The sequence below is a fragment of the Periophthalmus magnuspinnatus genome, chromosome 13, assembly GCF_009829125.3.
Source record: "Periophthalmus magnuspinnatus isolate fPerMag1 chromosome 13, fPerMag1.2.pri, whole genome shotgun sequence".
Taxonomy (NCBI): Eukaryota; Metazoa; Chordata; class Actinopteri; order Gobiiformes; family Gobiidae; genus Periophthalmus; species Periophthalmus magnuspinnatus.
In genome coordinates this window covers 24514804-24539669 of record NC_047138.1, presented here as the reverse complement: position 1 = coordinate 24539669, position 24866 = coordinate 24514804, and the positions used below count along the sequence as shown (strand labels likewise).

Genomic DNA, 24866 nt, shown 5'->3' with positions numbered 1-24866 from the left:
ACAGTATTTTAAATTAAAGGTATGTAACTTTTCTGATTGAGGTTATGATTATGTACATATGTGTTATTGCTTCGCCTGAAATGTTCCACAGTATAGCATTAGACTGAGCACTTCTGAGTGCTCAGAGGAGATGACTTTGGGCACTATGCAATATTGAAACTTTTAGATATATACATAATTCCCATCTACATATTTTGGGTGAATTAATTTGACCTTTTGGCAGTATTTATGCCATGTTCTGTGTACAACAGATATCATGATTGTACAGAGAAGCCTTTGAAAAACACATCATAAACTACACCTCAGATTCTGATGAGGTGTTCAGACGTTGGAGTTCCCCACTGCTGTCAACAATGGGATTGTTGGAAATGCATTCAATGTGAATACATTTGACCACAAATGGTGGTTTATGGGCTTAAAGACTGCATCTATTTGGCACCACCAGGTTAAGTTACAGGTCCAATCTTTGGAGAGGCAACCCCGGTCATAGTACCAATGCATGTTTTTCAAATTATGTTTAGCAATAAAAACACAAAATAAAAAATATATAACAACTTACAATTTCCATGGAAACAAACAGGTGGTGCACTCTCGACTAGGAAAGTTACATAGTGCACCTTTAACTTTAAAATGCTGAAATCTGAATCTGAAACTTTCTGAATGATAAGACGGTCACATACTAATGAAATGGTCTATTCGACAATGTGAATGAAAGAACGTTGCATATTGTTGTTTGGTGTCAATAATTGTGAATAATTGTATAAAGTCATGATGTTTCTTCTCACAATAATGGTAAAATGGGATTTTGTGACATTTGTACTTTAAAGCACATTAAAAGCTGTTGTCAGAGAGTGAAGGAGCAGGCATAACTCCACAGGACTACTCCTCACTCAGGCTTTGATCCCTGCTCTCCCTCATGAATACTTGATCTCTATCGAACCTTTCTGAAGATATGAGGCTCGGCTGAACACAGCAAAGATGAAGGGGCTCCGATCTGGTTTCATATGTGCACTGGAGCCAATATAGGCTCTATATACAGCATTTAGTAAGTGAGAGCTATTCTGGAAACTGCAATATTTACTTGGGCAATTTAACAGAGTAGGAGTTCAATCAGCTTTCACTATAAACAAGGCACCGGACTAATTTCTGTTCTTTGAAAATTAATTGAACAAATTGGACTGACTTAGACCACAGTACTTCAAAATGAACAAGATATTACAGAAAGTAGACAATTCAAAAACATAACATTATTGCACCCAGTTTTCTATATTGATTAATCAAATCAAATATTACTATATACTATGCACAGAGTTTTTCTTTTCACTCAATTAAAATCATTAAGAGACAAATGATTAAACTCTGCATGGCTTTTGGGAAATGGCACTAGCATATATATATATATATATATATATATATATATATATTTGCTGTTCCTAGTACTGCACTTTTATTCAAACATCTGTCTATCTCTATCTATCTCTCAAATGTAGTGAAGTAAAATTTACTTAAGTACAGATACCTAAAAATTCTAAATATTTGAGTCAGTACTACTACTTGTACTTCGTTACATTCCAGCACTGGTATGTAAGTATAATATGTGCCACTTATTTTATGCATACTATAAGATTAACAGAACAGGAATTAGGATTAGTTTGTCTGGATGTTTCATGGTTAAACGGATCTCCATTTTGTCTAATGCAGTTACAAATCCTCTCTTCCTCTCTCCTCTCTGTGTCTGAAATGTAAATGTACGCAGAGCCTCCAGGTGAAGTCGGCAAATTCGCGCCAGGTCGCAGCTGAGTCTTTGCCAAACGACAAATGTAACTGCAGATTATAGCAGCTGAAGCTAATTAGCATTAGCGCTGAGGGAACTGTGTCCAAAGGCGAGACGCAGCTTGGCTGTCTGTGTACGGGTCTTGTACAAAAAAAATGCCTTAAAAAGCCCTATCTCTTCAGCACTAATGAGCCCTAAATTCTTCTTTAGCCAATCAAATTAAGTGACCTGAAAACAAGTGGAAATGTGTAATCACCATTTGAGAAAAAAACAGCCAGAGTGCTCTTTCTAATTGTTGTCTTAAGTATTATTAGTTTAGCCATGTACTTAAGCTTATCGAGATGTATGGGGTAAAGTACCATATTTAACAGTATTGAGAGCGCAACTTTCAATTGTATATCTTTGCAACCAAAGGAAAACAACTTTAGACACTGAAAAGTCACTGAAATTACACAAAATGATAATGAAGCAATGTCTATCTATCTATGGGTTTCAGAATGGTTGGATTTGCAATGCATTTTTGTAATGCTATGCCTTCAACTCAAAATTCTTAAAGCTGATCTATTATGTAAAATCAACTTTCACAGTTTTTAGCCATGTTATAGTTGTTTCCTTTTCTTATTTACCCTATTTAAGTTGTTTTGGAGTGATTTGTGCATGTTTGAGCAATCTTTAATTGCTTAATTTCAAGACACTATATTGCTGATCAATCCCAGTTTTCACCGCTACCGGTACACGCCCACTGCTGTACTTACTTCATTCTCCAATTGTATTTTCTTGATGGTCCACATAGAATTTGCTTAGCAATTTTGGTACAAATGAAAAAAAAAATCTACTTGCTAGCGTGATCAGCAGCTATCCATACAAGAGGCTGACAGTTCCACGGCTCTTTGGTGTGTTGATATTTACCATGTCAGCTCCCATTGGGCACCACAGTTTTCAAACAGGGAAGTCAGAGGCCTTGTTTCTTTTATTAAGTCACTTTAGATGAATATTGCAATTTAAAATGTGCAAATATAGTGATCCATGGCTGTCATAGATTATGATTATATAGCAGATACAATATGTCTTCTTTAAAAATAATTCATTAAATTATTTCATAAATATAAACTAACTTTTTGTTAAAATCCAACAATGACATTCAAATTGGTTTAAATGGACCCTTAAGGTAAATTCACATCACATAGACAACATAAAATTTGAGACTAATGTGCGACTAAATTCAGAACTAAACTTGGACTAGACCAGGACTAAACTCACATCACATAGACAGCATAAAATTTGGGACTAATCTGAGACTAAATTGAGAACTAAACCTGGACTAGACCAGGACTAAACCAGGACTAGAACAGGACCACACCAAGTCTACATCTGGAAAAAAACAGGCTCAAAACCAAGACCCAAAAGCAAAAGAGTGAATAGTCAACACTAAGCTGACCAGGCTAATATAAACTCACTGCATCATGTGAGATCTCTCTAAAACATTACAGTATATAGTTCATAATAAAAGTGTACTCACGGTCTCTCTGTCCAGCTGCTTGTTGACTTTAATGACTCCACTGAGCAAATCGATGAAGAACTGGTTTTCTCTATCTCCACTCACGATGGAGTACAGCACTGCACCGTTCATCTGACTGTCCATGTCCTCAGCAACCAGCTACAAACAAAGAGATAAAATGTGTGGGCTTAATATAACTTCAATTTAAAAAAGAAGTGAGTGAAACCACAATCATTAAGGAAATTAAGTACACTGGGCCTTGAGGAAATCACTTTATATTATTTAAAGAGAAAGCGTGGTGGTATGTTTTGGGAAAAAAATGTCCTGTCTCAAATGTCCTGTCCTTAGGTGATGATTTTGCAAAGTGTCCAAAATGTGGTGTATAAGTTTGTGTATTATTAGTAGTAGTAATAGTAGTAAGTGGGTATTAAAACCAATACAAACAAAATCACTAACCTTATGAACCTCACTGTCATTATCACTTGAGAAAAAATATAGTCTAGTAGTAGTAGAAGTAGTAGTAGTATTAGTGGTAGTAGCAGCCGCATCAACAGCAGCAGCAGCCACAGTAGTAGTAGTAGTAGCACCAACAGCAGCGGGAATAGTAGTAGTAGCAGTAATAGTAGTACTAATAGTAGTAAAAGCAGCAGCAGTAGTAGTAGTAATAGCTGTAGAAGTAGTAGTAGGAGTTGTAGTAGTAGTACTAGCGGTAGTAGTGGTAGTGGCAGTAGCAGTAGTAGTAGCAGTAGTAGTAGTTGTTGTTGTTGTTATATAGTAGCTCTAGTTGTAGTTATAGTAGTATTACAAATTGGTTCACCCTAAGGACAAAACCCTGAGCCATAAACAAAGTAATGTACTCTACTCCATTCAGTGTAGTGAAGAGTGCAGTGAGCGTTACATTGGAGAAACTAAACAGCTGCTTCATAAGAGGATGTACCAACACCAGCGGGAGAGTTCCTCTGGACCCCAGTCCGCCGTGCATCTCCATCTCAAAGCCACTAACCACTCCTTTGAAGATAGTGAAGTTCAGATCTTAGCCAGAGAAAAGAAATGGTTTGAGAGGGGAGTTAAAGAAGCTATTTTTGTTAGGAAAGAGAATCCTTCCTTAAACAGAAATGCGGGGCTGAGACATAATCTCTCCCCCATCTACAACTCCATCCTCAGACCCAGAACAATGAGAACAATAGCAGGGTCGTTAAGGGCTGAATAGGGTAGTTTCAGCTGAACCTGGAGACAATAGCTATTTACAGTTTCAGTGTAGTTAGCCCCTCCCCTCAGATAGATTTAAAGGCAGTGGCCACCAGCATTTTGACCAGAACTGAAGAAGCGGCTTGGATGAGCAGCGAAACGTCTTCACTCCTACAAGATTTGTCCAGTTGACAGATTTAACTTCGTTGTTTGCTATGGATCAGACCTGGACGACTGAGGGTCTACACCAGGAGTGTCGAACACATTTTCACCGAGGGCCACATCAGCAAAATGGCTCCTCTCAAAGGGCCAAACATGATGCCAAACAAAAAATATTATTATGGCCATGCCCCCTGACAAACCAGAACTCGGTCATCTTGGATTGAAAATTATGAAATGCAAAGTCAGCATTTTCGCTCACATCGCATTTTAATCAACTCCTCTGAGGGCGCTCCACCAGCAGGGCTGAAAATCACTGTGCATCATCTAGACAAGTGGGGTATCAAAAGTTATCCAATTTATGATGATGCCTATCACGGTTTGCGTGCGGTGAAGCTGAGGTGAAATTTTCAAAAGTCAAAATTTGCTCCCGTTCACGCATGCGAAGTCTGATTTTGCACTAATTCGAATCAGTTGTAAAACTTCCTGGCCTAAATCTTCTCATGATGAAAGAAACTAAATTGGCACAATAGCGCCCCCTACAGAATATCTAATATATTTGTATGGAGAGCTGAAAATTTTGTTTTCCGAAATGTTACCAAATTTGACACAAAATTCCATTGTGTCATTCCAATCAATAAAGTCAATCAGACCCATTTGTTTTTTTGTACTGTGTTGCCATGGCGATGTGCCAAAGTGCCAATGTTATCTTAATGGGAATGCTCCCTAAATTTTTCCATTCATCAGAAAAGTATTAGTTTCATGGAATAAAGTGAAAATTGGCACAATGACTCTTCATGTCATCCTGATCAAAAAAGTCAATTGGAACCATGTCATATTTTTCACTGGGTTGCCATGGCAATGCGCAAAAAAGCCCATGTTATCCGAATGGGAAAATTTCCTAATTTTCATACATTTCAAAGTCTTATAAGAACTTATCGGCTTCATAGAGGAACGTGAAATTTGGCACAGTGACTCTTCAGGTCGTGTCCATCAAAAAAGTCTAAGGGGCTAAGCTTGTATTTTGCACAGTGTTGCCATGGCGATGCCTGGAAAAACAGCCCCACCCACAGGGAGTGCCGGATCGGCCGAGTGCGAAGCACGGCCTGTGAGGGCCGTTCGATGCCGCTTGAGGCTTTAATATAATTTTGAAGTACCAGTGACTTAAATCTGGAGTGACTTTCCACTTTTGAAAACGGTGTTGTGTTTCCCATTGTCTCACATTGCCCATTTGCAGCTCTGGTTTACGCCCCTCCATCTCAGAAACACATAAAAAATCAGACCTGTTCCACCATTTTCCATTTCCCTCAGGCACCTCTTTCCTGAACCCTAATACCGCATCCACCTGTTCAAAAGCTACTCTTCTTCTCTTGTTTCTTAATAAGCTGTAAAACAGATCACGCTCTATTCCAGCACTGTCTCTGCCCACCTGTGTTGCCAGGGTAACAGACACCTGGGCGTTTTACGAGTGAGACTCCAGCGCCGAAAGATATTTTAGTCACATCCAAAGTTTAGTGACTGAACTGACTTCTTACAAAAGCACTTGCCAACCTGGTTTATTTGCATGGTGACACTGGCTGCTATTACATACGCAGTCAAAATCTGATTTTCAACAGATTTTTGGAGTTAAAATATTATTAGAATTAAATATAAATATCTAACTCTTGACTTTCTAAACCTGGTTCATATAATTGCTCACTGCAGTTTGCATACCATTTACATAATCTTAAATGTCAAGAAATCAGATAATAATCAGGCTTTGGTTTGCATGAAACCATTGTCAATACCAGGGGTGGGCAAACTTTTTGACACACGGGCCACATTGGGTTTTAAAATTTGACAGAGGGGCAGGGCCAGGATATATGTATATATGTATATATTACATTAAAGATTTGGCCTATGACATGTAGCAAAGCATGAACATGCAAGGCTCATTGTACAAACTGTTTTCCAAATGCATTAATTAAATTAATAATTCATTTATGAAATTTCAATTAAATAAACACAGCAGAAAAACTCACATTCAGTTTCATCAAGTGCCAAAGATCAACAACTTGTTGAAAACTGAACAAGGTTTACCCTTACTTATTTTAATATAATTTGGTCACATTCGGCAAGCCGGATTAATAAGGCCAAAGGGCCGTGTGTGGCCCCCAGGTTGTAGTTTGCCCATGTCTGGTCAATACTGATTCTATGTGGAAGAATCATAGACTCTACGTCCACTTCTATATAATGAAGTGGACTAAGGGAGTGTGATGTCACCCATAGCATTTGGTCCCAGTCAAATTAAGCTTATTGAGGCAGGCGAATTTGAAGCAGGGTTCCATATTTGGAATTCTGACCGCGAGTATCATAGCAACAAAGAGCCAAGCTCGGAGAAAGAAGGCTCCTGATTTGTCTATTATTAATGTTCATATCTTCATTTAATAGTGAAATAAAAATACCAGGATGTAGAGTGAGTTAACATGAACATTTTAGGACCAAAATGACAAGGGTCGCAGAAAAGGTTACCTAAAGAGGGGCAACAATTTTTCAATATAAAGTGAATTGGAGCCAGTTGATGCCCATGCTGACTTCCTCTTTGGACCACTATATCAATTTATATATACAGTCTATGTGAAGAACAAGTCTGATACAGTTTCCATTTTTTTTGTTTTTACAGTTGGAGTGTTATGTAGACTACTAATAATCTGGCATATTATGGCCAGACTTCTTGCTGTATCCTTTATCGTCAAATCAAATGGAAATGGTTTAAATAGGCAACTCATATGAACACACATTGAACTCCTCTGTATCAGCTCCATATACAAATGAAATTTGTCCAATAAAAATGAAAGCAGAGTTTGTGATAGCCTCTGGCACCATCATGATTGTTTTGAATAAGGGACAAACCAGATGTTACTACAAATAAACAAAACGATTGCACAGTTCAGACACACAACACTATATAATAACTACACTTTTAATGGTCTTAAAATAAAGCATAAACAAAGATGATTTAGGTTTACTTACCTACTTAACTAATGACCTTACCAAAACTCCTAACCCTAACTCCTTAATTAAGTAGTTACTAAGCCTGAGTCATGCTTAATACGTTCATTACGTTATTATAAAGTAGTACCAGTGGGATACGGCCCTCACCTGTACCACTGCCTCCCCGATGGCTGCGTCCTCGGATACCACAGCAGAGTACACGCCACGGCTGAAGATGGGTGCATTGTCATTGACGTCGGTCAGGTTGATGTTCACTGTGGTAATGGCGCTTAAGGGTGGAGTTCCTCCATCTCGAGCCTCCACGGTCAGGAAGTAGTCCCGGCATGTCTCATAGTCCAGAGGCTGGGCTACAAGGATAGCACCTGAGAGGAGAGAAGGATGTAGGAGGTTAGATAATTGAATACATATTACATACATTGTATACATTGTATGCTTTTAAAGTGTGTTAGTCCTGTTTTCCCTTTTTGGAGCTTTTGTGCTATCATTGGTTCCTAAATATGTATTTTCACACTAGGGCTGGTTGATATGGCAAAAAATTATCAAATTTTTATCATACTGACTGATCTCATAATTTTTTTTTCAGCATTGATATTATGAAAATAAATAAGACTTTTAATCAGTCCAATATATACAAAAAAGTCTATTTTCTTCTTCAAAGTGTCCTAAAAAAGGCAGATAATTGAAAGTAAGATATGACTAAACCTAGATCTCATACAGTTCATCTTGTTTTACATTTTGGGGCTGAATTGGTTAGCTTTACCATCAAACGTTGTAAACTGAGATAATGTGACTATTTAAACTCACCTGTGAGAGGATGAACGTGGAACTTGCCGTGCTCATTGCCAGACCTGATGCTGTAGGTTATCTCTGCGTTGGTGCCGATGTCTTTACTGGCCGCATAGACCCTCAGTACCTCCGTGCCCACCCCCACATCCTCTGGGACAGTGGCCAGCTGGTCCCTCCTCTCGAACACTGGAGGGTTGTCATTGATGTCCAGTACAGTGATGGTGACGTTGACCAAAGAGGAGAGAGGCCGTGGGGTGCCCTGGTCAGAAGCGCGTACGGTGATCTGATAGGAAGATTGAACCTCGCGATCCAAAACTCGCTCTAAAACTACAATCCCAGAAGACTTTTCAATGGAGAAAAAGCCCTCTACGGAGTCAGCCAAAGAGTAGACCACGGTGCGGCCTGGACCAGCTGTGGGTAAGATACACATTGTGTTTTGTCAATAAATGTAATATACGTATTTCAATGTTAAAGTTGCATCATGTAATTTCTCCGGTGGAGGGTCTAACCCCTGCTTTGCCTTGAATGCTCCACAGTATGGTATTAACGTCTATATAAGTATACATGCTTGTTTTCATGGAAATTAATAGCAAACAAAGAAGTTAAATCTGTCAACTGGACAAATCTTGTAGGAGTGAAGACGTTTCGCTGCTCATCCAAGCCCCTTCTTCAGTTCTGGTCAGAATGGAAGGAGGAGTTAAAGAAGCTATTTTTGTTAGGAAAGAGAATCCTTTCTTAAACAGAAATGGGGGCCTGAGACATAATCTCTCCCCCATCTATAACTCCATCCTCAGACCCAGAACAATGACAAAAATAGCAGGGTCGTTAAGGGCTGAATAGGGTAGTTTCAGCTGAAACTGGAGACAATAGCTGTTTACAGTTTCAGTGTAGTTAGCCCCTCCCCTCAGATAGATTTAAAGGCAGTGGCCACCAGCATTTTGACCAGAACTGAAGAAGTGGCTTGGATGAGCAGCGAAACGTCTTCACTCCTACAAGATTTGTCCAGCTGACAGATTTATCTTTGTTGTTTGCTATGGATCAGACCTGGACGACTGATTGCCTACACAGACATGGAAGTTAATACATTGTATGCTATTTTTATGGGCTATTCCAGGAAGGTGAAGAAAGTTTTGGACTCTGCCAATCAGGAGAGAGTTCTGACTGGCCGTCTAATGACCCGCGCTAATGCGCCAAGTCTTTGTCTACTAGGAGAGGTTTGCACGTTAAGAGTGGAGTCCATAGTTATAAATACGATAAGATTTTAGATTATTTGGATCTCCTAGGCCTGCCCTAAAAGCTATGAAAGCGATGACTCTTATATAATATAATGTGTTCAGAGTCAACAGACATTATCTTGAAGTGTGTCGCAGTAGTGGGTACGTGTGTAGTCAATAAATGTCTCAGGGGGTATGCGACTACACAAAGTTTGGGAACCACTGATCTAGATTCAAGGGGAGCAATGGCTTTTGAAATGTATTTCCACTAGTTAGTTGTATTTATGTCCTGACTTATTCTTAGCATGGTTCATGAATATACACTTTTTAAATGGTAATATTTATTCCTATTGTGCAACTTAAGAGTTAAAAATCTTTCCTATGACAAATGCAGTGATGTATACATTTTTATTTTGCTAGACCAGGGAGCCCTGATATTGAACAAGGCAATTATGAAAGGGCTAGACTATTTGAAGAGGTGGCTGTTGCTATGTGAGCCATATTTAACAGTTTTGATTAGTCACAGGCTACTTTGACCTACAGTTATTTTGATAGGCAGAGTTATGTACTCTGCCTATCAACGTGCCTTACTAATAAATTTGACATTGACACTGATAAGTGGTTGAGCTCTTGGTCTTACCCTGGTCTGGATCTATGGCCTGTATGCGGGTCAGCAGGGCTCTGGGGGCAGTGTCTTCATAAACACTGGCAGTATAGTGAGGCAGGGTGAAGAGAGGAGGGTTGTCATTCACGTCGCTCACAGTTAGCAGCACGTCAGAACTACAAAAATGGCCACCACCATCTGTCGCCTTAGCAACCAGTCTGTAGGCAGGTGTCACCTCTCGATCCAGGTTCACCATTAGTTTGATGTCACCTGTTGAGTATAGACAAAGTGTTATGTTTCTGGAAAAAAAAACTGGTACTATGCCCAGTGCCTTCTCAATAAAAAGATAAATTAGTTGTTGTTTTTTTTTCACAATAGCTTCAATTAAATTAACTTTAAATTGGGAAATGTCTTTATTTTGAAATTATGACATAATCAAATGTGAAAAAAATGTGTTGAAATATTTGCAACATCACCATGGAAATTAACAACTCAAAATTAAATATTATATCTTAAATGGTGAAAAGTGCTCAAAGTTGCACCTATAAACAGGAAGTTGAAACCCATGAATTAGATATAAGTTGTGCCTTCAGTTTGGAGGCTCTTGTTTTGAAGAACAGTCTTTACCAGTGTCTGGGTCGATGCTGAAGTCCTGAGAGCCAGGACCTTGGAGACTGTATTGGACCCAGGCACTGACCCCCACATCTGCGTCTGCAGCTACGACCCTCAGAACCACACTGTTCACTGGGACGTCCTCCGAGACAGAAGCAGTGTACACCGCCTGGATGAGAGCATGTAAGTTATTTACTTACTTCAATTTTTTCACAATCTTTCTTTCACCCTGTTGCCCTTTTACAGAAAAAAATATTGTATAATAACTCTGTATAACTCTATAATATAATAACTCTGTCTAAAATTACACAGAATAAATACACTAAAAACATTCAATTCTCCAAAGAAGGGCATGAGATATGTTTTTTTTATATTTCAACATTTACACTTTTAAATCACTTTTTCTTTGCTTTGGAAAATATCCCTTCAAAAGATGTTTTGTCTTGCATTGACAGTGTCGCTGACCTGGTCGCAGATGGGGCTGTTGTCGTTGGCATCTGTCACAGACACCTCAACCGTTGCCTGGGAAACAAAGAAGCCATCACTCGCAGTTACATTGATGACGTAAAGGTTCCTGTCCTCTCGATCCAGAGGTCCCTTAACATACATCTTCCACTCGCCCTGAACCAGGCCCAGGGCAAACACACCACGGTAGTTCCCACCTAAAAAAAACAGATTCACAAATGTATTGGTTAGTAAGTTGGAGCTAATAAACCACATGACCACAATTAATTAAAACAATAATAACAAATTCAAGTTGATTATTTAAACTGCACTATGTAACTACGTAGCAGAGTCTGCTACCTGCTTGTTTCCAAGTTATTGGTTTGTCTATAATGTTCCACAGTGGAGCATTAAACTGATCTATCTCTATGAAGACAAGCAGTTGATGTCATCAGGCCAAGAGTACAAGTCAGATCTGTGAAGACATCACCCTGCTCAGAGTACGAATGATTGTATTTCAAGGCAATTAAAACAACTATAAAATGAAAGATCGATAAATATAATGCTATATAGTAAAGCTTTCCAGACAAAGCAATCACATCTCTATGGTTGTGAACATGGAGATGACATGTGAAAAGATACATAGCTTATTAATTGTCTTAATGTACAATACTGTTCAAATAGCACTAAGTGGTAAATAGTGTAATAAAATGCATTTCCCTTCACTTTTCAACTCACATAGTTCATTAAATTAAGTATGAAAATAATGCAATGTTTGGTAAAATAACTGCCTGTTCTTCTCAAAGCTGCAAGGTAATTTCTTTTAACAGATCAAATAAATATAAATCATTTCAGTGACCGCCAAATCAGCTGCTATCATGAGGTCATGTGTCTGTGAGAGGTCTTATCACAGTCACTTTCCCAGCAGTACTTTTTTGAGTCCACTATTCAGATAAAACTCACACATATGGTTTGTTTTGATTGTTTATTTGTTATTGACTGAAAAGACTTATTGCTTGTGTGTTAAAGGGTTATTTCAAAGATTCAACTCAAAAGAGTTTCCTTTAAGATAACCGGCAGAAGTCGGTTATGTAAAGAAAAATGCAAAACCACATGGTGCCACAACAACCAACTGTAAAAACAGACTGCATTTACATTATTCTTTATCAAATGCATTCAGATAATGTAATTAAGTATACACTGTGTTTTGAGTATTTGAGGGGGGTAAAAAAAAAAACAAAAAAACAAAACTAATCTAATTTTTTTCCAAATAAGATGTATAGTAGAAACACAAAAATAAACTGGTAATTTTGCATTATATTTAATTCTGGAGTGGTCACAACCAAACAAAGTACCTCTTCTTGTGCCTGATTGGAGCTGCTTGATTACAGCAAAAATCATATTCACTATTATTTGGTTCATAATTGAAATTATTATTAATATTTCACTATTACTAGAACAGACAGTAGCTCAGTTGGTAGAGTGTCCACTGATCCAAAGGTTGGAGGTTTGAATCCCACTCTCAACATAAACATAATTGGTTGCATGGTCAGATCCACTGACCCACAGTTTGGCGGGACGATTCCAACTCCCAGATATGAAGGCTGTTGTTGTGTCCTTGCACAAGACACTTAACCCACCTCACCTCCAGAGTCCGTGTACACTGGTGTATGAATGTGTGTGAATGGGTGAGTGGTTCCTTGACTCTGAACAAGTTAGTTAATTTTATTTTTGTAGTTGAATAGAGTAATAATTGAACTCAAAATGATACAATCCTCTGGTGCAGATACAAAAAGCCTAATACAATACAGTATATTAACTATTGCCTAATGAAAAAAATATTTATAGTCTCTCGTGATTTGCACGTAAGCATTTAGTACAGATTTTTATTGCGAAGGTCTTGTCAACAACAGTTTAATTCTATCCAGGCTTGGGATGGGCACAAGGCATACAGCAGCTTTTGCTCTTATGGTTATGTGTTGATTTAATAACAAGTAGACATTTCTTTATGAGTGTAAAACAAGGATGATCCAAGTCTATTGCCCTGTGCCATTATGTGATATATAAAGCCGCATGGGGCTTATTCAGTCTCCTTCATCTTTATTAAACATGCCTTGGTTTTGTGGAGCGGCTCAGAAAAGGTCAGATCTGTCATTACACTTCCCATACGTTTGATTGCTGTCTCCCGGCAGTGTTTCATGAATCCTTCATCATTCAACAATAAGGTCACATCAATCAAATGCTGCCATTGGGAAAGTCCAACAGTCTGATGCTACATGCTAAACAGGGATTTTCCAGATTTATAAAGATAACTACAATGTTTTAATGACCTAATAGATGGTACTCAACCAAAGCAATGCAATTTGTTAAAATGTTTATGTTAAGGTCAGTCATTAAGTGCAATAATATACAGAATTTCCATCTTCCTCTTTATAGAAATCAATTGGCTCCTCTTTCCTCAACTAATACTACTTTGTGTCCTATGCCAAGACCTCCCTATATGGGTATGTAAGTAGCAAGTACACATCTATCATTTGACAGACAGACTGCCCCAAGACAACTGTGTCCTCAGGACTTTTGCCATTATCAATGTGTGAATGTACAATCCGTTAATAGTTGAACAAACATATGCACGCTAAAAATGTTGGCAGGAGGAGAAAATTTTCATCTTTTGTTTGCTATGGATGCTACTTGGACAACTGCGGAATTACACAGTTAAAACAAATAGTTGAATCTGCCAATTGTACTCACCAATGATGTGGTAGCTGACTTGGCGGTTCACTGCAGAACTATCGTCATCTCTGGTGTTGAGTACAGCCACCACTTGCCCCGGAGGGTCGCTCTCTTGTACTGTCCCAAAATAATGCTGCTCCAGAAATTTTGGTGGGTTATCATTGATGTCCGACACGGCAACAGTGACGGTAGTAGTACTGGACAAAGATACGACTTCGCCTAAATCTGCTGCTATTACTGTGAATGTATAAGATGGATTTGTTTCATGATCCAAATCTTTCCGAGTGGAGATCCAGCCAGTGTTGGTATCAATGCTGAACGTTTCAAGCAAAGAGTCCATTTCTGATTGGAGTAAGTTTCCTAGACTGTATGTAACTTGTCCATTGGCGCCTGAATCAGGATCTATAGCATGAACTTGAATAATTTTTGTCCCAACTGGCATGCCTTCCATTACTGTAGCTTCATAGTTATTAGCATCAAAAGCAGGTTTGTTATCATTCAGATCTAAAACTTTAATTTCAACATCAACTGAAGTTACTGAGTCTAGTTTTGCCTGTTGTACCATTGCAGAAACTTTGAAATGAAATCCTTTGATAACCTCATGATCCAGTGGTTTATCAAGTTTAATTGCTCCTGTATCTTTCTCTACTACAAATATACCATCTTGATTATTTTCGCCCATCTCTCCATTGACTAAAGCAAATGAAACAGGGAGCGAAGCATATCCAGGGGGCATATTTACATGTACTTTACCAATGACTGAACCAATAGGAGTGTCTTCTGGTGTGTTGAATTGGAATTGTTGTTGTGTAAAAGATGGTATGTACAAATCAGGAGACAAGACATGTATGTATACTGAAACTAGTGAATGACGAATTGGGTTTCCACCATCCACTGCCTTGACAAAAAAAGACAAAACTGAATTTCGCAAATGGCTAAAACTGCCTTTCGTTACCATCCAACCATTGTCTGGGTCGATTTCCAAAATGTCTACCACTGGAACATGGGCTTCACTGTAAAGAGAGTATGTAACTTTAGCATTTAAACCGGAATCTCGATCAAAAGCTTGGATTTGTGCCACTAAATGTCCCTTAGCAACATCTGATTTGACTGACGCCCTGTATTCGGTTGCCTGAAAACGTGGTACACAATCATTTTCGTCCAGAAGAGTGACTTGGACAGTGCAGTAAGAAGCACGCCCACTTGAGTCTTGGGCGGCGATGGTTAAAATAATGTTCTTGTTCGAAGACTCTTCACGATCAAGTTTTTCCAAAGTGAGGATTTGTCCATTAGGGTCAATACTGAACTGATCTTTTCCAATGTCGTTCACAAATGAATAAGAGACTTGGCCGTATACGCCTGGGTCTGCATCAGTCGCCTTTACCTAGATACAATAAACACATGTGAATATGATATTGATAAAATCAAATAGCACATAATAAGAAAAAGAAGCATAAGGAATAAGGAAGCAGAGTAGTAGCCACCAAGTTTTACTCTCAGGTAAGTCAACTGTTGCTTCAAAATAATGTTACTCAATTAAAAGTACTAGGTAATAGTACATGAAAAAGGTAAAGGAGCAAGGAGTAAAGAGGAATTAGTGACACTACTATTCAAATAAGAGTAAAAGTAGGAGTAACTGCCTAAACCTACCATCTGATATTTAATTTGAAGTTAATTTAATTGTATATATAAACAACATTTACAACATTGTAAGCAAGAGTATTGTCAAATATATTCCTCAAGTAGGAGTAAAAGTATGGTGTCTGAAAACAACTCAGAGAAGTAAAATTGTATTTAATGTAGCTGCCTCAGTACATGGGATTTGCTTGATAGGATCTATTGACTCTATCGGCCCCAAAGGTTTGAAAATAACTTTGAAAACTTGCAATTAGTTATTGCACAAGTGACAAAAGAACTTGCTGTATTGCATTACCAAATAATCTCATAGGTTACATTTACTCTGTGTTGCTAAATCAAACACATCACCAAATAGTTTGTATATCAATGCATTGTCTCTTACCTGTATAACTCTGGTTCCCACCGGTGAGTTCTCTCTGATCTCAGCTACATATAGATTTTGTTCAAACACTGGACTGAACAAATTGGCTCCCAAAACCGTCACATGAACCTGGGCTGTACTTGTAAAAACTCCATCGGAAACAGAAACATTCAAACTATAGACTGGGTCCATTCTTTGCTTATGATGACTTGATAAAGTTATAATCCCTGTTTGTTTGTCCATCACAAAGTTCATTTTCTCATTCCCAGACAAAATCCTGTACTCCAATTTGTCAAAATCTGAGCTGTCTGCATCTGAAGCTTGGACACATGTAACAAAATGTCCTCTTGGAGCCAATTCGTTCACATATGCCTCGTAAAGAAGTTGGTGGAAAACAGGTGGGTTGTCATTCAAGTCATTTACAACAACTATGACCGAGACTTCACTGCTTAGAGGTGGGAAACCATTATCGGTAGCCCTTACTATAAAGTTATATTGCTGGACAAGTTCATGATCGAGCATTCGTGCAGTTAAAATCAGTCCACTACTGCTATCAATGTGGAAGTAATCGGTGCTATTGTGCTCATTAGAAAAAATCTGATACCGTACAATATTATTTTTCTCTGAATCTTTGTCTATTGCGATAACTTGAAGTGCAGGGGTGCCAATCATGGCCGATTCCGATAAAATCACTTTGTAAAACATCTTTTGAAAAATAGGGGGGTTGTCATTTATATCAAGCACAATTATATCAACATCAACTTCAGCTCTTGCACTGGTTAGATAATCAGTTGCTCTTACAGTTAAACGGTAAGATGAGGCTTCTTCATAATCTAAAAAATGAATGACGCTGATCACACCAGTGTCAAAACCAATATCAAATTGAAGAGAAGGGTCACCATCCACAATAGTATAGATAATATTTTGGCCTTCTGGACTTGTAGCATTGATGCCAAGAATAGGTGTATGGATTGAAATGTCCTCATTAACAGACACGGTATAAAAAGGTTTGTCAAAAACTGGCATTGCTTTGTTGACAACAGTTATTGGGAACTCAACGCTTGTAGATAAAGGTGGATACCCTCCATCTCTTGCAAAAATCACCATGTGGTATTCCACATTGGACAGATCTGATTCAAATGCACGCTTTAGGCTCAAAATCCCAGTATGTCGGTTGATTTCAAAATGTCCGTGATCGTCTTTCAGGTAGTATGACACCTCTCCATTGATGCCTTTGTCTCCATCAACAGCCATGACTTTAAAAATATGCGATCTTGGTTCAGCTTCAACTTGGACGGCTGCGTAGTATGGCAATCCGACGAAAACTGGAGCATTGTCATTGATGTCTTCCACTTGAACTCTTACTAAAACCCTAGCTACATGCAATCGGTCATGCTCACGTTTCACTTCAACAACCAATTCGTAAAACTCTTGCTCTTCCCGATCAAAAGGTATTCCTGTAGTTTGAATTACGCCGGAAGTTGGACGAATTCGGAATCGTGTGCCTGCGTTCAGTAGGGTATATTTCAAGGGCTCATTCAAGCGATTTCCAATGGCGTTCACAACAGCAACTTTGGTGCTATTGGAAATGTTTTCTTGAATTGATGATGTATAAATACTTTGGGAAAAACTAAGACCAGAATCCAGTGCTTCACGAACTAAGATAGTCACCAAAACAGTGTTGGAGAATTTACCATCTGAAACTTTGACGCTGAATCTGAAACGCTCTTTTGAGAAGTTATTATTTTTCACCACAATCACACCACTGGAAGGTTTGATGGCAAAATGCTCCAATACTCCATCTGTTAGCGTATATGTTAGCTCTGTGGGTACATCTTTGTCTGGGTCAATGGCTGAAACTTGTAGTGCTTCAACTCCCACATAAGTTGGCAATAACAATACAGCTTCATATGCACTTTGAGTAAAGCGTGGTGGAGAATCATTGGTGTCTATAACTTCAACGGTCACCTCTGTTGGACTGTCAGCTGTCAGCTGCGGTTTCCCATTGTCCCTTACATGAACGTGAAAATGAAAGCTTGAAAAAGTTTCGTGATCTAAATTAGCTATAGTTCTTATCGACCCAGTTCCAGAATCAACAGAGAAAAACATCTTTGCAGTATCTTCAACTATTTGGTAGATCAAAACAGCATTCTGGTTGCGATCGGCGTCTGTAGCTTTGATAACTAAGGGAGAATTATCTGAGTTAAGCACAACGCTATTAACTGAAGCAGCCTCGCTAATGCTACCTCTATAGTGAAGTTGTTGGAATACAGGTTGGTTGTCATTTTCATCCACAACATGAATTATTACAGTAACATTTGTAGCCATACCAGCCATGTTAGCAGCTTGGACAATAAGCGTATAAGATGGTTTGGTTTCATAGTCTAGCTGCTTTTGGGTGGTAATCACTCCGCTGTACTGGTTGATTTGAAAAACATTATTTGCATTGCCAAGTTTGATGTTATAAGTTAACGTTGACTGGCTAACAGCATTGATAGTAATTACAGATGTTCCGAGAGCAGCGTTTTCCGTGATTTCGGCTTGGTATTCTGGTTGTGGGAATTTGGGGCCAGTGTTGTCCGAAAGAGTGACAACGATCCGGATTACAGTGGTTGTTGAGAGAGGAGGAGAGCCGTTGTCCGTGACTCTGACTGTGAGGATGTAATGGCCGATGTTTGATAAATCCAAATCTCGCGCAACGGAGATGATTCCCAAAACAGGCTCAATTTGGAAGGCATTCCCAGTGTTACCTGTAAAATAAATAAGAACAACTGAGAAAGACCCATGTAGGAATTTCAATTCAACCTATTTGCCACCCACAGATACAGCCATATCTGTATAAGAAAGTGGACTAAGGGAGTGTGATGTCACCCATATTCGGTATTCGGTTCCAGCTAAAGATGTTGCTAACACTAGTGGGAACAACCTCATGGAAAGAATGTGTCTCATTAGTCTGTAATTAATATTCATATATTGAATTATGGACAAAATAGCCAAATAAAAACACCAGAACCAGTTAGTGTGGATTAATAAGAACATTTCAAGACCAAAATGTCAAGTCTGCCAGCAGTAGTTATGAAAAGAGGGGCAGGCGTTTTGTAGAAAGCGAATTAGAATTGAGTCAATGGAGCCGGAAGCGCAGCCATGTTCACTTCTTATTTGGAACGCGGCGGCTAACAGGTTTGATATTTCCATTTATACATATATACTGTATATGGATACAATCAACATTTCTCTATAAACTTTGAGTGTATACTACACTGTATATGTGTACTTAATATACAGAAATCATTTTGCCAACCAACTTCAGTATTCAGATAGGAAATGTGTGTAAATATGTGTGTCAATGGATGAGTGGGTCCTTGAAGTAAAGTGCTTTGAGTGCCTTGAATGTAAAAAAAAGCCAATTGCTACTATTGACTATTTTCAATTATTTTCTCTTGCGAAAGTAACTTTACATAACTAACTATAAAATGTTTTGGTAATACTATTAAACTTAACAGCTGGAAGCTGTTTCAAAACTAAAGGTTTATAGTTTGGTTGTGGGTTATTTTTTGTGTTCTGTTTGTGGCTAGAATAGGTAGCTTGTATTTTACAGAAAAGTTTTATAATTACCTGCTTCAATGGAGTAGTGCAGTTCTGCATTCTGGCCTTTGTCCTTATCTAGAGCAGTGACCTGTACCACAGCGGAGCCCACGGCAGCGGACTCATAGACAGAACCCTCATAAAGAGCACTGGTGAAGATGGGCACATGGTCGTTTATGTCCTCCACCTCCACCAGCACCCGGGCCAGATTCTTCCTGTATGGGAATTCCTGGTCCTTTACCTGGAAATGGAGAAAAGAAATGTATAAATAGTGAAGAATCTAGACCTACTGCATAATGTATTTAATTAGATCAAAAGTCAGGAGAAAATTCTGATTCCTTTTTAGGAACTAGACCAAATTATGCATTAAACTGTAACAGCAGTGATTTTAAACTAGTGGGTAGGCCTGCCACGATAATTACTATATTGACTTATTGTTGAATAAATAATAGCTGAAACAATATTTTTTAGGCTCACTATTTATAGTGTGTAGATTTTCTTTGCATTTGGGGATATTTGGTCATTTTTTTCTGCACTGGGGGGAGGGGGGAATAAATACACATTATTCAATGATTTTGAATATTATCGCTTTTACGGACCAGTCCTGTTTTGGCCTTACCTCCACTTGCGCAGATCCACCCACCCCAATTCACCCACTGCCTGGTGCGATCCAGCAATCAACTGGGGAATAAAATCCCGGAGCGCACACCACATCAGCGACCAGTGGGTCCTCCGCTGAAGCATCTTTTAGTTATTTTGTATTTTATTTTTGTCTTATCTAGCTGTTTGATTTGCATCCACCATTGAATATTATTTTTGTAAGAATAAATTGACTTTATAATTTTTGACCACGTCTCCACGCTCCCGTTTTGTTCTACACCCAGTTTTTAATATCTTTTCGTTGTGTGCCACCACCCCTGGACCAAGTTGCAAGTAACAGATTGGGGGCTCGTCTCTGTGGTATGTACAGCATTTTTGCGAATGTGTGTGAGTGTGTTTGTGTGCAATCTGATCGTGTGGTGTTATGGGTGCCTTTGTTTGTGTATAGCCTGCACATATTGTTTATTCTACGCACTTATCCCAGATTAGACTAGGGGGTTGTCCAGCTTGGTTAATTTAATTTAGTCATTCCACCGGGCACCTGTTTTTTGTTTTAGTTTGTTATTTTCAGGGTGAATCCTGAGTGGAGTGGATTCTTTGTTGGGGGCTTCACAGTGGCCTCGAGCTCAGCAAACCCGAGAAGATGGACTAGGTTTAGTTTTTACCAGTATCTGGTATCTTATTTTTGGTATCTAGGTATCTTATTTTTGTTGTGTGCAATTGTGGCTATTGTAAGTAGTGTGTCCTAACTAACCCCTTCTTTTATTCCATGGTGGACAGTGTGTGGAGCGTGTAAGAGTGCGCACGCCCAGATGACTCCTTCGGGTGCACTGAGCAGCTAAATTGGAAACAGGTGTAGTTGAGCTGCGAGTGTGATCAGCTGTGATCCGGATCAGCAGTGATTCTCGTTGTCCAGTGAGTGATGGCTACCTTAGATTTGAAAGCGTTTGTGGCTAACCTGACGTCGGGCGTGTTAAACTCTTGCAGAAAATGCAATTTGATTGACATCGTCAAACATTATGATATTCACATTTCTGTTAGTTCATGTGTGGGAGAGTTGAGGGAAACTGTACTGGCTGTTTTGTTTGGTAATGAGTTTTTGGTCTTACCTGGCTGTAATGGTAAATGGTCACATTTTTCTATAGCGCTTTTCTACCTTCAAGGCACTCAAAGCGCTTTACAACAAGGAACCACTCACCCATTCACACACCAGTGTATGCAGACACTGAGGGCAAGGTGGGTTAAGTGTCTTGCCCAAGGACACAATGACAGCATTCATCTGTGTGAGTTAGAATTGCACCGCCAACCTATGGATCAGTGGATCTGACAGCTCAACCAATGATGTTTATGTTAAAATTTGTTGGTGGGGAAGAGACCGCAGGTGATGCAGTGGCATCTTTGTTTGGAGGGTAGCTCGACACCGCCGTTGCAGGTAGTCTCTTCAAACGTGTTTGAGACAAAGGAAAAGGTCTGTACTTCGTCTGGAGCATTGGGTGCAGAATCCTCCCCTAGTGATGCCTGGGTAAGTGTCCGTATTGCGAGTCTCAAAAATGAGAAGGAAGAAAAGGAGCGCGAGTTCCAGCTCAGACGTGAAATTGAGCTAAAGTGAATTGAGTTGGGAGCTGTCACCGCTAGGGAGGTGGAACTAAAAAAGTTGGAGGCTGAATCTGTTTTTAAAATGTGAGCTAGAAATTAGAGCTACAAACACGGGGTTCTGTTATGGAGGAAGAAGCTGTTGTTGGTCCGTGCCATGCGTTTGATGTAACCAAAAACATCCAGGTTGTCCCAGTTTTCCGTGACAGCAAGGTAGAGTCCTACTTCGGGGCTTTCGAGCGCATTGCGTCCGCGCTACACTGGCCTAGAGATGTATGGTCTATTTTGCTGCAATATAAATTAAGCGGAAAAGCTTTAGAAGCCTGTGCGTCATTATCCATTTCTGATAGTTTAAATTATTACAAACTAAAAAGTGACATCTTGCGTGCTTATGAGCTTGTGCCCGAAGCATACAGACAACATTTTAGGGGGCTTAGAAAATCATTCAGCCAGAGCTTTGTGGATTTTGCTCATCAAAGGAGCTTATTGTTTGACCGATCGTGCTCCGTGAGTAAAGTCAGCACGTTTGCGTTTATGGTGAGCTGCTTCTGATTGAAGATTTTAAACTGTCTTCCTGAGCGTATTATTGTATATTTAAATGAGCAAAAAGTAACTTCGCTCCAGCAAGCCATGATCTCAGCAGATGAATTTGCTCTTATGCACAAAGCTGCTTTTACGTGTGAGTGCATTTCAAAACTAAATGAGAAACCTATTAATTCGAACTTCCAAAACAATACTAAACCTGAGAAGCCTAAGCAATGTTTCTATTGCCACAAATCTGGCTTGTAGCTGAATGTGACACTCTAAAGCAAAAACAACCCATACCAAAACCAAAAGCCGTTGGTCTTATTAAAACTGTCCCTGCTGTCCTTCCTGTTGTTAGGCCTACTTGCTCACCCTCTGTGGTACCAGATGAGTGTTTCAAGCCCTTTATTTTTGAGGCTTTTGTTTCAGTCGCAGGCGACGCTAAGCGGCCATTTACAGTACTGTGGATATGGGTGGCTCACAGCCATTTATTCTCTCCAGTGTGTTGCCTCCAAGTCCCACAACTGAATGTCACTCAAGCACTGTTGTGAAGGGTATTGGCCTAAGCTATATTCCAGCTCCACTGCATAATGTTCGCATTGAGTCAAAGTTGGCTAGTGGAGTTTCCGGTGGCTGTTCGGGACCAGTTTCCAATTGAGGGGGTAGATTTTATCATGGTAAATGATATTGCAGGTGGAAAAGTGTATCCCTCTCCTGAGGTTGTTAGTCAGCCTATCCCTGGCTCTGAACAAGATTAATTGTCTCAACAACATCCTGAAGTGTTCTTCGTCAGCGTTTTGACTCGGGCTTAGTCTAAAGAGTTGTCTCAGGAGAGTGATGTTGATCTGTGTGACCCCGTGCCCACTCCTGTTTTCTGTGAGGGCAGTGCACCCTCTTCTGGCCATATTGAGACTGAGGTCAAGGTTAGGACTGGGGATACCCAGCCAGTTTCTCCTGTGTCCCCACCACTAACCTATGGAGCTCTCATTAAAGAACAAAAGTCTGATGCCACATTAACCAAATGTTTTTTGGAGAATCCAGATGACAACAATCAGTTCTTCATTGACAGGGGAGTGTTGATGCGCAAGTGGGTTCCGAGGGAAGGTATCAACCTTGACTCTACTGACTGGTGCACAGTTTTCCAAACTGTGATTCCGAAATGTTACAGACAGCATGTGTTATCCCTGGCTTGAACATTTGTGGTCTGGTCATCTTGGTGTCACTTAAACCTATAATTGTGTTCTGCAACACTTCTTTTGGCCTGGTCTGAAGACTGACGTGGTTAGTTTTTGTAAGAACTGTTGTACCTGCCAGACTGTGGGCAAGCCAAACCACGTTGTACCACCGGAACCCCTATGTCCTGTGCCTGCTCTTGGTGAGCCATTTGAGCATGTCATTGTTGATTGTGTTGGCCCTCTCCCAAAAACCAAAGTCGGGTAACCAGTTTTTGTTAACTATAAGGTGTGTCACTACCCGTTTTCCTGAGGCAATTCCTTTACAAAAAATAATAGCCCCTTCAGTCACTAAAGCACTAAGTTTTTCACCATGTTTGGCCTCCCTAGGGTCATGCAGACGGAACAAGGAACCAACTTCCTGTGTAGAACTTTTAAAGAGACCTTGCAGTCATGTGGTATGACCCACTCTGTGTCCAGCTTCCTATCACTCAGAGTCTCAGGGTGCATTACAAAGATGGCACCAGACCCTTAAATCAATGCTTAGCAAATTCTATTTTGAGAAAGGCAAGGATTGCAATGAAGGCGTTTTATGCTTTTTACTGTAAGAGATGGGCTCTGCTCTTTCAGTCAGTTTCTCTGGCCCCTATGTTGTTGAAAAGAAACTGTCAGACACAGATTACCTTATTCTTATTCCTGAGAGAAGGAGGTAAACCAGGCTGTGTCATGTTAATATGCTCAAGCTTTTCCATGCAAGGGCAGAGAAGCCAACTCAGTCCATGTTAGCTGTGCATTGTCTGTCACCTGGGTGTTTCAAAATGTCAGTTAAGGAGGATGTGAAAGAGCCTATTGTTCTCCAACAGTGATCGTTTGTCTAACTCTGAGTTTATGTCCAGTTTAGGTGCCAATCTGTCATATCTGAGGGAAGACCAACGTCATGACATCCTGGCTTTATTCCTACCCCTCATTGTTTGGTGACACCCCTTCTCGCACTAATGTACTTGAGCATGATATTGATGTAGCGTCTGCTGCTCCTATTAAACAGCATGCATATCGTTGTCCTTTGACCAAGTGTGAGGCCATAAAAAAAGAGGGTGAGTACCTGCTGGATAATGGCCTGGCCAAGCCCAGTTACAGTCTTCTTGCTCCCAAGTCAGATGGCACTTTTCGATTTTGCACGGACTTCAGGAAAGTGAATGCAGTCACTGTACCTGATTAATTTACTCTGCCATGTATGGATGACTGTATTGACAATATTGGCCCTGTGGTGCACAGCACTAAGCTAGATCTGTTGAAAGGCTACTGGTACGTCTCTTTAACACCCAGAGCGTCTGATATATCTGCCTTTGTGACATCTGACCATTTTATGCAGTATGCTGTAATGGA

At 39.6% G+C, this 24866-nt stretch overlaps 1 protein-coding gene across 2 annotated transcripts in view; it reads right to left on the bottom strand.

Annotated features, from left to right (window-relative positions):
- fat3a (FAT atypical cadherin 3a) overlaps positions 1 to 24866 on the bottom strand; it is a 135265-nt gene that overhangs the window by 31915 nt on the left and 78484 nt on the right. For both annotated transcript variants that reach the window (XM_055225931.1, XM_033976900.2), the window contains 9 exons: positions 19621 to 19831; positions 16027 to 18755; positions 14025 to 15390; positions 11295 to 11491; positions 10845 to 10998; positions 10254 to 10487; positions 8418 to 8810; positions 7761 to 7975; positions 3294 to 3431 (listed from right to left, as the gene is read on the bottom strand). In XM_055225931.1, coding sequence (XP_055081906.1) covers positions 3294 to 3431; positions 7761 to 7975; positions 8418 to 8810; positions 10254 to 10487; positions 10845 to 10998; positions 11295 to 11491; positions 14025 to 15390; positions 16027 to 18755; positions 19621 to 19831 — 5637 coding nt within the window. The remainder of the gene's footprint in view (positions 1 to 3293; positions 3432 to 7760; positions 7976 to 8417; positions 8811 to 10253; positions 10488 to 10844; positions 10999 to 11294; positions 11492 to 14024; positions 15391 to 16026; positions 18756 to 19620; positions 19832 to 24866) is intronic.